This window comes from Rhamphochromis longiceps, linkage group LG20, assembly GCF_057381845.1.
Source record: "Rhamphochromis longiceps isolate RC_006_pf linkage group LG20, R_longiceps_female_GT1.1, whole genome shotgun sequence".
Lineage (NCBI taxonomy): Eukaryota > Metazoa > Chordata > Actinopteri > Cichliformes > Cichlidae > Rhamphochromis > Rhamphochromis longiceps.
This window is the reverse complement of record NC_140576.1, coordinates 38,553,488-38,566,821: the sequence shown is the minus strand read 5'-3', so window position 1 is coordinate 38,566,821 and position 13,334 is coordinate 38,553,488. Positions and strand designations below refer to the sequence as shown.

At 50.8% G+C, this 13,334-nt stretch overlaps 1 protein-coding gene across 1 annotated transcript; it reads left to right on the top strand.

The window, feature by feature from the left end:
* Positions 1 to 239: 239 nt before the first annotated feature.
* On the top strand, positions 240 to 5,103 carry LOC146645951 (uncharacterized; the record flags this gene model as incomplete). The annotated part of the gene is made up of 3 exons (XM_085392621.1): positions 240 to 381; positions 781 to 1,158; positions 4,904 to 5,103. Coding segments are annotated over 3 exons (627 nt in total), but the record flags the coding sequence as incomplete, so codon positions are not given.
* Positions 5,104 to 13,334: the final 8,231 nt, after the last annotated feature.

The window sequence follows — 13,334 nt, the reverse complement described above, 5'->3', positions numbered from 1 at the left end:
GCGTGTGGCTAACGCTGGATTTTCCTTCTTCCTCCAGGAGGGGCGAGCGGAGAAGCGAGTTGGGGAGCACACACACTAAGGGAGTTACTACACGGAACGCACTGGGAGCAAGGGACGAGCACGATTGGAAAATTGCACTTTTGAATGGATTGTTGGACTTGTCTGTTTCACTGTAAATAAACGCACTGTGTTTCTGTGAGCAAGAACCGCGCCTGGGTCCCTCTTTTCCGTGACAGAATAATCCCACCACCGTGGACCCAGCGGATTCTGCTTCACGCCAGCTGTCTATCCAAGCGGAGGTTTTGGAGCGACACGAGGAAATGCTGAAGCACGTTTCAAAGGAACAAACCGCGCTTCTGCAAGCCATGACAGAGCTTAAAGGTATGTTGATTTCCTCACCTAATACGGCTCCAACGCAGCCCGCCCCTTCGCTGGAAGCCGCGGCAGCCTGTCCGCTTCCTCCTTCACCTCCACCGCGGCAGCGAGAGTACTCACTCCCCGCACCTGAAAAATTTGACGGCGAGTTGGGGAGGAGCCGGGGTTTTTTGACGCAATGCTCTCTTGTGTTTAGACAGCAACCTTGTGCCTTTGCCTCTGATTCTGCTAAAATCGCTTATTTGGTGCAACTTATGACTGGGCGGGCGCTTCAATGGGCTCAGGCAGTTTTAAATACCCAGCCCTCTGTGTCATATGACGTCTTTCTCAGCAAGTTTCGCTGTGTGTTTGATAAAGGCGCTAGCTCGGATGCTGCAGGTCATCGCATGTTTTCTCTGAAGCAAGGTAGGAGGAGTGTTGCTGACTTTTCCGTGGAGTTCTGGATCCTGGCGGAGGAGTCGGGCTGGGAGGAGAAAGCACTGCGTGGAGCCTTCCTCAACAGCCTTAATGAGAATATTAAGTGTGAGTTAGCAACCAAGGAACTGCCTAAAGCTTTGTCTGCTCTAATCAATATGTGTATTGACTTAGACGACCACATGCGGGAGTTCGGCAGAAGAGCCGGGGATGGTCGGCGGCCTGCTGGGGGCACGGGTACATCTAGGGACCTTCCTACTCTGATGTGGAGAAGTGAGGAGGAGGAGCAACACGGGGATGAAGAGCAACCCATGCAGCTCGGCGGAGCCAAGCTTTCCTCCTCTAGACTGGGGCGCAAACAACGGACTGGTGAGTGCTTTCTTTGTGGAAAAAGAGGACATTTTGTTGACTCCTGCCCAGACCGAGTAAAAGAGTCGGCCCGTCAGTAATTGTGGGGATACTGGCGGGCGCCACAACAAAAGTGTTCCCTTACCTCAGCTGCCCTGCTAAATTAATGTCTCACTCCCTCACTCACTCCTGCTGCGCACTCATTGACTCTGGTTCTGAACAAAATTTCCTAGACGAAGAGTTAGCCAACATCTTAGGCCTGCCCCTACTTCCCCTTCCAGAGGTCCTGAAGGTCTCAGCCTTAAATGGCGGCCATCTAGCCTCCGTCACACATCGCACTCAGGAGGTTACACTCATTATTTCGGGAAATCACTCTGAGAAGATCAGTTTGTTGGTATTCAAAGCCCCCCACACCCCACTGGTACTGGGATTTCCTTGGCTCCAACATCACAACCCCCAAATCGACTGGAGCACGCGGTGTCATGAACAATGTTTACTTGCCGCTGTCCCGGACAATCCTGGGACCGCCTCTGCGAAAAGCTCCTCACCCCCCGACCTTTCCTTGGTGCCCGCCGACTACCACGACCTCGGCCAGGTATTCAGCAAAAATAAGGCGTTGTCTTTGCCTCCACATCGGCCTTACGACTGTGGAATCGACCTACTCCCAGGCGCTCCCCTGCCAGCAAGTCGGCTCTACAGTCTGTCTAAACCGGAACGCGAGACCATGGAATGCTACATAACGGAGTCTCTGGTCACAGGTATTATTCGCCCATCTACTTCGCCTTTAGCAGCAGGATTCTTCTTTGTAAAGAAGAAAGATAAGAGCCTGCGTCCCTGCATTGACTTTCGAGGGCTGAACAAGATCACTGTTAGGAATAAATATCCACTCCCCCTGCTGGCCTCGGCATTCGAACTATTACATGGGGCAGTCCTGTTCACCAAACTGGATCTTCGGAGTGCCTATCATCTGGTTCGCATCCGCAAGGGTGACGAGTGGAAGACGGCTTTCAACACCCACCTGGGGCACTTCGAATACTTAGTGATGCCCTTCGGTCTCACTAACGCCCCCGCGGTCTTCCAGGCCCTGATTAATGATGTGCTCAGGGACTTTATTAACCATTTTGTCTTCGTGTATCTGGATGACATTCTGATTTTTTCCAGGTCGCAGACTGAGCACATCAACCATGTACGTCTGGTTCTACGGCGCCTATTGGAGAACCGCCTTTTTGTGAAAGCGGAGAAATGTGAGTTCCATGTGGAAACTGTTTCTTTTCTGGGTTTCATTGTGGAACAGGGGCGTTTGCGAGCTGACCCGGCCAAAGTCAAAGCCGTAGTGGAATGGCCTATTCCCAAGACCCGCAAGGAGGTGCAGAGGTTCCTGGGCTTCGCCAATTTCTACCGCCGCTTTATCAGGGATTTCAGCAAGGTAGCCCTTCCTCTAACCAACCTAACTTCTCCTAAGTTGTCTTTCCAGTGGTCCTCCGCAGCCCAGCAAGCGTTTGATCGGCTCAAGCACCTGTTTTCCTCGGCTCCGGTCCTCGTCCAGGCGGACCTCGGCCGGCCTTTCGTCGTCGAGGTGGACGCGTCCGATTCGGGCGTGGGGGCGGTTCTCTCCCAACGGATCGACGGCAAGTTTAATCCCTGTGCGTTCTTCTCCCGCAGGTTGTCTCAGGCCGAGAGAAATTACGATGTGGGCGACCGGGAGTTGCTCGCCATCAAGTGGGCCCTCGAGGAATGGCGACATTGGCTGGAGGGCACTGAGCAGCCTTTCGTGGTGTGGACGGACCACAAAAATCTGGCGTATCTCCAGGCAGCCAAGCGCCTCAACGCCCGACAAGCCAGGTGGGCCTTATTTTTTACTCGTTTTCACTTCTCCATTACTTACAGGCCCGGTTCTAGGAACACTAAGCCAGACGCGTTGTCGCACCAGTTCGCACCCGTGACCGATGAGGACGAGAAGGAAAAACCCATCCTGCCCCCCACCTGCATTGTGGGTGCACTAACATGGGAGATTGAAAAGGTGGTCAGGGACGCCCAGCGACAGGAGCCCGACCCTGGCACGGGTCCGAAAGGGACGCTTTATGTTCCGGCCGCAGCGCGTAGTCAGGTCATTCACTGGGCACATACTGCCAAGTTTTCGTGCCACCCAGGTAAAAATCGCACTGTCTCCTTTCTACGACGTTTGTTTTGGTGGCCCTCTCTTGTTCTCGATGTCCAGAACTATGTTGCGGCATGCCCGGTGTGCGCACGGAACAAAACCTCCAACTCACCTGCTTCTGGCCTCCTGCGACCGTTACCCACTCCAAAACGCCCGTGGTCGCACATCGCCCTGGACTTCGTCACCGGCTTGCCTCCCTCTGCAGGTAACACCTCCATTCTAACCATTATTGACCGTTTTTCCAAGGCCGCCCACTTCATTGCTCTGCCCAAGCTCCCTTCTGCCTTGGAGACGGCCCAGTTACTGACGCAGCATGTGTTTCGGCTCCACGGCATACCCCAGGACATTGTTTCCGACCGTGGCCCTCAGTTCACCTCGCGGGTTTGGAAGGAGTTCTGTGCAGAATTGGGAGCTCAGGTCAGTTTGTCCTCCGGGTTCCACCCCCAAACTAATGGTCAGACCGAAAGGGCCAATCAAGAGCTGGAGGCCATGTTGCGTTGCGTCGCATCATCGAACCAAGCGACCTGGAGCGAGCAGTTGGCCTGGGTGGAGTATGCCCACAACGCAAGCACGTCATCAGCGACTGGACTCTCGCCCTTCGAGGCGTCGCTGGGGCATCAACCCCCTCTCCTCTCCATCTCTGAGGGAGAGCTGGCGGTTCCCTCGGTCCAGCACCATCTTAGGCGCTGTCATCGGGACTGGCGGGCCAGGCGCGCAGCACTCCTGAGAACGGCCGAGCGGAACAAGGCATTGGCGGATCGCCGTCGCACTCCTGCTCCGGATTAACAGGTCGGCCAGCGGGTGTGGCTCTCCAGCAAGCACATCCCTCTTCGGACTGAGTCCAAGAAACTGGCCCCTCGGTCTCTTGGCCCCTTTGCCATCCAGGAGGTCCTGAACCCGGTGACGGTCCGGCTGGCCCTTCCGCCTGCTATGAAGGTACATAACGTCTTCCATGTTTCTCAGGTTAGGCCCGTCCGGACCAGCCCTTTGTGCCCGCCCCCTGGGCCCCCACCACCCGCCCAGATTATCGACGGCGCCCCGGCGTATTCCATTGCTCGCGTAATGGATGCCCGGCGCCGCGGTAGGGGCTTTCAGTTTTTGGTGGATTGGGAGGGGTACGGTCCGGAAGAACGTTCTTGGGTGCCGCGGTCTGCCATTCTCGATCATCGCATGGTGAGGGAATTCCGCCGCCGGCATCCGGACAAGTTTGCCAGGTCGCCCGGAGGCTCCCGTTAGAAGGGGGGTACTGTCACGGTCGGACGGCCCTTTCCGGACGACCCTGCTTGTGTTTATGTTTTCTGTATGTGTGTTTGCTTCTCCCTCCCTGGCCCTCGGGGTTGTTTACGGAAGTGTGCGCCGTGGGAGAGGCGTGTCCTGGCGACTGTCGTCATTGGGAGTCCCTCTTCGCTGTTGCCGGCCCACCTGCAGCTGATTACCTGACCAGTGGTTGGTAATCATTCCTCCAGGCTAGAAAGGGGTATTTAACCTGGACTCGCGGCGACAGTCGACGTGGGATTATTACTCCGAACTGGTATAGTCTGTGCGAGCAGTGTGAGTGTGTTATTCGGCTAGCGTGTGGCTAACGCTGGATTTTCCTTCTTCCTCCAGGAGGGGCGAGCGGAGAAGCGAGTTGGGGAGCACACACACTAAGGGAGTTACTACACGGAACGCACTGGGAGCAAGGGACGAGCACGATTGGAAAATTGCACTTTTGAATGGATTGTTGGACTTGTCTGTTTCACTGTAAATAAACGCACTGTGTTTCTGTGAGCAAGAACTGCGCCTGGGTCCCTCTTTTCCGTGACAGCGATGGTGACTATTCATCCTTCATCGAACTTTGCCCGAGTGGGTACTCCTTCATCAGCCGGCCTCGGACGTCGGGTCGAGGAGGTGGTGTCGCTGTGCTGTTTGGAAGCCGGTTTTACTGTCGCTCAGTAATGGTCGGATACGTTTCATAGTTTGAACTACAGCTGGTTAGAATTGGAAATAAAGATCCGTTTTACTGCGCTGTAATGTATCGTCCACCTGGCCTAAACAGCATGTTTTTAAAGGAGTTCAGTGACTTTTTATCCTCGACTTTGAAGCTGTCCAGACTGGTTATAGTCGGGGATTTTAATATACACGTTGATGATGACTCTGACCTCTTTGCCAGAGGTTTCCTTAGCGTCATGGATTCTTTTCATTTTACTCAGCATGTGTCTGGTCCCACACACACCCAAGGACACACACTGGACCTTGTTTTTACTTTAGGTTTAAACATTGATTTTTTTTGTACTGAGGACATTTTTATTTCAGACCATCGCTGTATTCTTTTCATCTGTCCCTCTCTCCTATTCGACATGTGGTTAGCTCTCGCATCTTAAATTTAACTGCTGTTAAATTTTCCGATGCTTTTAATTTAGTTTTATCTCCTTATAACAATGTTCATCTGTTAAGAAATCTTTTTAATAATCATTGTCTTTGTATTTTAGACAATGTTTGTCCTGTCAAAACTAGACTAGCTCCGGTAAATGACAGCATTCGCTTCTTAAAGCGTTGCTGCCGTAAGGTTGAGCGTTTATGGAGGAAAACGCGTTTGCATGTCCATCTCCTTCATCTAAAGGACCTTTTAGTCTCTTTTAACACTTCAGTTCGAGATGCGAGGGCGGCCTATTTCTCAGATTTAGTGTCTAAGAGCAGAGGTAACCCCAAGGCACTATTCGACACCATTAGTGATATTGTTGCTCCTGCTCCACTTGCTGTCCCAATTTCATCAAATGAAGATTGTGAAAAATGTCCTTCTTTCTTCGTTGAAAAAGTGAGGAACAGTTTCTCTCCTTCTGTGTCTCTCTTGTCTGCTCCAACTCAAGCTAGGCCTGTAATTTTAGAAAGATTTTTACCTGTGTCCTTACCAGAGCTGGTCAAGTTAGTTAATTCGATGAAAGCGTCCTCCTGCTCTCTTGATATTTTACCTGGATCTGTGTTTAAAAATGTCCTTCAGTCTATCGGTCCGTGTGTTTACAATTATCAATACCTCACTGGTTTCTGGTCAGGTCCCTGTTTATTGTAAGAATGCTGTCATTCACCCACTGTTAAAAAAAACCTAAGCTTGATGCTTCTCTTCTCAGTAGCTACAGACCGATTTCAAAATTACCGTTCATTGCTAAGATTTTAGAAAAGGTTGTTGCTAAGCAGCTTATAGCTGTTCTGGATGAAAACAGCATTCTGGATAAATTCCAACCTGGTTTTTGTAGAGCTCACTCTGCTGAAACTGCACTCCTTAGAGTCTCCATTTTGATGAGATGTGATGCAGGCGAATGCTCCGTACTGTTGATGTTGGACCTGCGTTACAGAAAAACACTGAAATATACACTACAATGGGAAAGTACAAGAGGAAAAAAAGAGACCTCTGCTCATGCTGGGCTCCTGGGAGGACAGCATGAGAACAGGAAACAACAAAACTCCTCTGCACAGAAAGCACATAAATGTCCACAGCACAACATTATGGAGCACGTGACCAGCCACAGGGTCGGGTGGGGGGTGAGGAGTAAGCCAAAGCAAACACAGCAGCCATCCTGCCCTGCGCTATTATTCCAGCACGGGCTCAGACCCGCCGTGTTCCCAGGAGGGAACAAGCATCGAAGGCGTTTGGAAAGGGAGGGGGATGAGTGCGTATCAGTGTATGTGTGTGTGTGTGCGTGTCCAGAGTTCAGCTGAGACAGTGTCCTTCGCCCTGCCAGGCTAAGTAAACAGTCTTCCAGCCAACCCAGGTGGCCTTGCATGGAATGGGAAGAACAGACTAAACACAGTCGTTATCAGGGTGTTGTTGTTCAGCTCCAGCCTTGAGACCGCAGCTGGCGCCGAGAGGGTCTCCGCATGAAGTGATGGTGCTTTTTACTTTAGTGCGAACAACTCATATGAATTTCAAAGCTGTTCTACAGTCCAACACTGGTCTCTCAATCTCCCGTTGGAGAGCCGCGAGGTTCTCCATGATGTTATCAAACTTACGCTCCGTGATGTTGTCGTTCTTGTGCTCAAAGAGACGATTCTGAGAACTCACGACCGCAGTGAGCTGCTCCAAGATGTGATCCAGAGATCTTATTCTGAGTGTTCACGGCAGCCGTAAGCCTCTCCAAGATCTCATCTGTGCTGCACTCAATGAGCCCATTCAGCCAATTCAGCCACTCCTCCACCAGCTACACCTCCACCACAATCGTCACTGCTGCCCGCAGCACAGCCCTTATCCCCGCTACCCATAGCTCCGTCTTCAGTGTCCCCTCTCCCTGTAGCTCAGCCATTGGCTCTGTCATCAGCAGCTACATTTGCACCTGAACCATTAGCTCAGTGGCCGCTAGCTCAGTCATCTACTCAACCACCAGCTCCACTTTCTCCCCAACTGTCATTACTACCTCTAGCTCAGTTTCCTGTGCAGTCATCTACTCCACCACCTACTCTACTCTCACCACAACCGTTACAACAGCCGCCAGTTCAGTCTTCAGTTCAATCCCCTAGTCTGCACACTCACCCACCTGGTCGGCTACACATTCTGCCAGGGGTCCCAATACCCTCTGGCCCTGCATCTGCTCCTGCTGGAAGCTCGGGTGAGCCCGGCCAACACCTGTGGCTCCCACGCCATCGCCTATGGTTTCTCCAGCCTCCGTGTCTTCATCTGCCTCGCCTGGTCCTGCAGTTGTTACACCGCCGTCCAAGGTACATCCAGCACCTCAGCATCGTCCACTTTCTGGGCCTCCAGCCGGACGTCATCGCCGTCGTGGGCGGCCTCCGGACCAGCACTGTCGCCGCCGTTGCCGTCCGCACGGTCGGCCCCCAGAACTGTTTCCATGCCGCTGCCGTTGCCGCTGCCTTCCGCGCGGCCGGCCCCCTGAACAGCTCTGTCGTCGTCGTTGCCGTATAGTCTAGTGTCTTAGTTTGGCTTTCTTGTATTCTGTTTAGTTTTCTCAGTATTTGGTAGCCGCCCTCTATGTCTCTTTGTTGTTGTTCTCTGTGTTTCTTAGTTGCTCTGTCTCCCCTAGTCAAGTTCGCGTCTCTGTGTTATACTTCCTGTTTTACTTTGAAGGTCTGTGTCTTATGTGAATGTGTCCTGCTTTGCTTCCTTGTCTCGTCAGTTCTGATTTCTCCCAGCTGTGCCCTCCTTCTGTGTCTCATTCCCCTCGTTACTTCCCAGTGTATTTAAACCCCGTGTTTCTCTGAGTCAGTGTCGCGTCGTCCCTCATGCTGTGTGGATCTCCCTGTGTTGTCATGGTCCTGGGTCAAGCGACCCAGTGTTTGAGTTTATGTATCTTTTGTATTTATTTTGTGCCTTAGCTTAGTGCACCTAGTTAATTTCTAGATTACTGTGTAGTCCTGTTTCTTAGTTATGTCATCTCCCCTGTACTAAGTCTCCCTGGTTCATGTGTCATGTCTGTGTGGTTATGTTTGGTTCCTTGTCTAGTCTGTCTGTGACATGTGTCTCCCAGTGAGTTTAGTTTGTGATTTAGCAGTTTAGTTTAGTTTGCTTTTGAATGACTTTCCCCTGCCAGCAAATTACGCTGAGTCTCTCAATGCAATTTCAATTGTATTTACAAATGCATGAAAGCTGGAGCAGCAACGGGACAATTATAAACGTCACGGCTCCCCGAACCTCAGTAAGATGCCAGCCGAGGGAGCTAACAGTAGTGATCATCACGGCCGTGTACATTCCACCGGACGCCAACATAACCACGGCGCTCTCTATCCTGCTGAACACCATTAACAAACAGCGGCGGGCCCACCCGGACGGTGTTCACATAATTGCAGGTGACTTTAATAAGGCCCACATAAAGACTGTGCTCACAAAGTTCTATCAGCATGTCAAATGTCCCACCAGAGGAGAGAACACTCTAGATCAGGGGTCTCAAACTCCAGGCTTCAAGAGCCGGTGTCCTGCAGGTTTTAGATCTCACCCTGGGTCAGCACACCTGAATCAAATGATTAGTTCATTACCAGGCCTCTGGAGAACTTCAAGACATGTTGAGGAGGTCATTTAGCCGTTTAAATCAGCTGTGTTGGATCAAGGACACATCTAAAGCCTGCAGGACACCGGCCCTCCAGGCCTGGAGTTCGAGACCCCTGCTCTAGATCATGTTTACTCCAACATTAAGCATGCATATGGAGCCATACCCCTCCCACACCTCGGTCAGTCTGACCACCTCTCCTTCCTGCTCTCCCCAGCCTACACCCCCCTCAGACGCAGTGCAGGCCCACCACAAAGACTGTTACAACCTGGCCTGAAAATGCTCACCAAGTTCCTGGAAGTTCACATCTCAGACGACCTCACCTGGATGACTAACACCACCTCCATCACCAAAAAGGCCCAGCAGCGCCTAAACTTCCTGAGACGCCTGAAGCGGGCCAACCTCCCTCCTCCCATCTGGCAGACGCTATCGCAGCATTGGAGTCCGATCCTCCAGACTGCGAGATAGCTTTTACCACAAGCCATCAGACTCCTGCGAATACAAGACATCATCAACCACAGAGGCTGTGAAAACAGAAAACCTGAGTGAGCAGCCGGCAGAGGAAGTAAACAGCTTCTTCACCCGCTTTGAAACACCACAACAGCAGCGCTCATCTGCCTCAGCCCTGCTCCCATCCTCATCCTCACCTTCCTGCACCGCTCCACTCACTGTAACAGAGCACGAGGTCAGACGTGTGCTCCTAGCAGTGAACCCCAGGAAGGCGGCCGGTCCAGACGGAGTACCTGGCAAGGTACTAAGAGGGTGTGGCCACCAGCTCACCCTCATCTCCACCAGACTCTTCAACCTCTCACTGGATGACGCAGCCATCCCATCCTGTCTAAAATCAGCCACAATCATCCCAGTGCCGAAGACGTCTCCCATCACCAGCCTGAACGATTATCGCCCTGTGGCCCTCACACCGGTAATCATGAAATGCTTCGAGAGACTAGTCCTTCAGCACATCAAGGATTACCTCCGCCCAGAATTCGACCCGCACCAGTTTGCATACCACGCAAACAGATCCACAGAAGACGCCATCGCCCTCCACTCTGTGCTGAGTCACCTAGAGCAGCGGCAGAGCTACGTCCGAATGCTGTTTGTAGACTACAGCTCAGCCTTCAATGATCCGGACATCCTCATCATCAAACTGGTCACTCTCGGCCTCCCTCCTCTCACATGTGCCTGGATAAAGGACTTTCTCACAAACCGGCCCCAGACTGTGAGGCTCCGCCCTCATCTCTCCTCCACTCGCACACTGAGCACCGGCTCCCCACAGGGCTGTGTGCTGAGCCCCCTCCTGTATTCCCTCTACTCCCCACGACTGCAGTTCGACCCACAACAACAATCTCATCATCAAGTTTGCTGATGACACCACGGACTCATCTCAGAGGGAGACGAGGCAGCCTACAGAGAGGAAGTCCTGAAGCTGGAGGCCTGGCACTGAACACCAAGAGAACCAAAGAGGTCATTGTGGACTTCAGGAGGCACAGCACTGACTTAGCCCCCCTTTACATCTTACTTTACTTTACTTTATTGATTTATATTGCGCTCTTCACAGGATAAAAACCACAAAGTGCTTCACAATAATAATAAAGAGATAAACATAAAACAGTACAATCCAACATACAGCACAAATCTAATTAAAAGCTAGTCTAAATAAGTGAGTCTTAAGATGCTGTTTAAAAGAATAAATACAATCTAGGCAACGTAGAAATGGAGCGAGAGAATTCCAACACCGGGGGGCGCCGCTCTAACCGATCTATCACCTCTGGTTTCAAAATGTGTTGGGGGAACTACCAACAGCCTTTGATGAGATGATCTCAGGCTGCGAGAGGGAGCGTGAGAGACATTTCATTTTTGTTTCTATATAAACAATTTCACTGAAACTGCGGCGGCTGAATCATTCGCTGTAAACGAGCTGAGACGGGTTGCACGGTTGCAGTAGATCTGATCTGCCTCCACTCACGATTTCAAAATCACGTTGGATCATAAGAAATGAGCCGCTTTCGTCAGCGCCTCATCACAATTCGCCGATGTCAGGATGTTATTGCGCCTGGAGCAGCACGCCAACTCGTTCAGCAGCTTGTAGTGTTAAATCACCTGAAACCAAATACAGAAGCTGCGGCTTCAAGCTGGTGTCAGATTGCACACGTGTGCTTTCATAACGTTATCTTTGTACTCAGCTACAAACCATTGTGCTCATTTAAGCTGTGAGCTGATAAACCACGGCATCAACACTGCACACGGTGCTTAAAACAAACACAACTGCTATGTGGTTTATATATGTTTATATACTGTATATAGAAAATAGCAGAACACAGAGCAGCCGATGAACAGATTGTGCACAGTGTGAAGGTCTGGGGTGACTTTTCGTTCCCTAAACTGAATCACTCCTGTAAGTGTATATTTATACATTCTTCTGCTTGTGTCGGTGATGGCCTGCAGTCAAAGATCCTGAGAAACAAACAGCCAACAACATTCGTGTTCCTATTGGAGTCATAAAGTCCTGTGGTTTACTTTCCAAGTGCGTGGGAGTGTTCGGAGGGATTCCCTGCCTGCACACAGGCCTCATATCTGGACAACAACACAGAACAGCGCTGTGGAATATGCTTTCCATGCTGCATGTGGGATCGCCTTTTGTCCACTCTCCCATTGTCCAGCCCTCTCCTGCTTCCTCCATCCACCCACCTGTTTACCTTTCATTATGCAAATACGACATTCGAGGTCTTCCCCAGGATTCCCGAACACAGAGAGCAGCGCGACATTTGAGGAACAAAGGAAGGGAATACACAGAAAGATGTTTCCTTTATTTTATTCTTCCAACGAGGGGAATTATCAACATGTCGACATGTTCTTCAACACCTGAAGTGTTCAGAAAACACCAGCACTTAGAGCAAATTCAAATCCACAACATTCGTTTTATATGAGAAGCTGAAATTCAGTTTTTGTAGGTTCAACTTTACAGATTCTTTATGTTAAATAAAAGGTAGTTACCTGTGTATAAACAAATCTCTGCTTTCAAGATCAGGCTCAAACTTTCCTTTTTGCTAAAGCATATAGTTAGTGCTGGACCAGGTGACCCTGGATCCTCCCTTAGTTATGCTGCAATAGGTGTAGGCTGCCGGGGATTCCCATGATGCACTGGGTGCTTCTTCTTCACTCACTATGTGTTAATAGACCTCTCTGCATTGAATCGTACCTGTTGTTGATCTCTGGCTCTCGTCTTTGAGCCTGGTTCTGTCGGCGGTTTCTTCCTCCCCATATGATTGTTGGGGTTTCTCTGTGTTATTGTAGGGTCTTTACAATATAGTGCAGCTTGAGGAAAATTATTCTGACTCCTGCAATAGATAATTACTTCAGTTTATGAGTTTGTGCAGGACAACTGAGCTGAAATGTCAGGGAGAGTTGCTGTTGGAGTAATTCCAGGTGTGCTGTGGGGAAACCCAAAGAAAGGACTGATGTACAAACAGAGGGACTAATTCAGCATCAGGAGAATCAATGAAGCTAAAAGAAGGGGCTGTGCTGTGAGGAGTGTGGCTGTTACTGTTGTTCAGATTTGGTAAGCATCTTGGCCGTCTTGTACAAACGTGTGTTTATCCGTCTCCATGTAAACTGGAACCATACAAGCTTTGATTTGGTCATTCGTTGTTTCCTTTGCCTGAGGAAATCATCCCTGGATCACTTCCAGATGGTCCAGGATGCTGCTGTGAGGCTGCAGAAGGCTTCGGCAGGTCCTCCTAAAGGTCCCACGTAACCCTGACTGTGTCCTCTTTACACCGGCTCCCCATAAAGTTCAGGGTTACTGTCAGATTTTGGCGATCACTGTTACAGATCTTGGGGAGTATTAATGAGGTCCTACATCCACTCCTGACTGCGAGGTCTCTGAGGTCTGCTCATCAGGACTTGCTCGGTCCAGGTGACTAAAGGAGACTGTGCTGCAGACCCAAAAGCACTTTGCCACTTTAGTTCTTGAATAAACTTTACTGACTTCCTACAGAAGCACAGGTCACACTGGCTGTTTGGAGGCTGTGTGCATGTTAGTCAAAGCACACTCACCTCCACTCGTC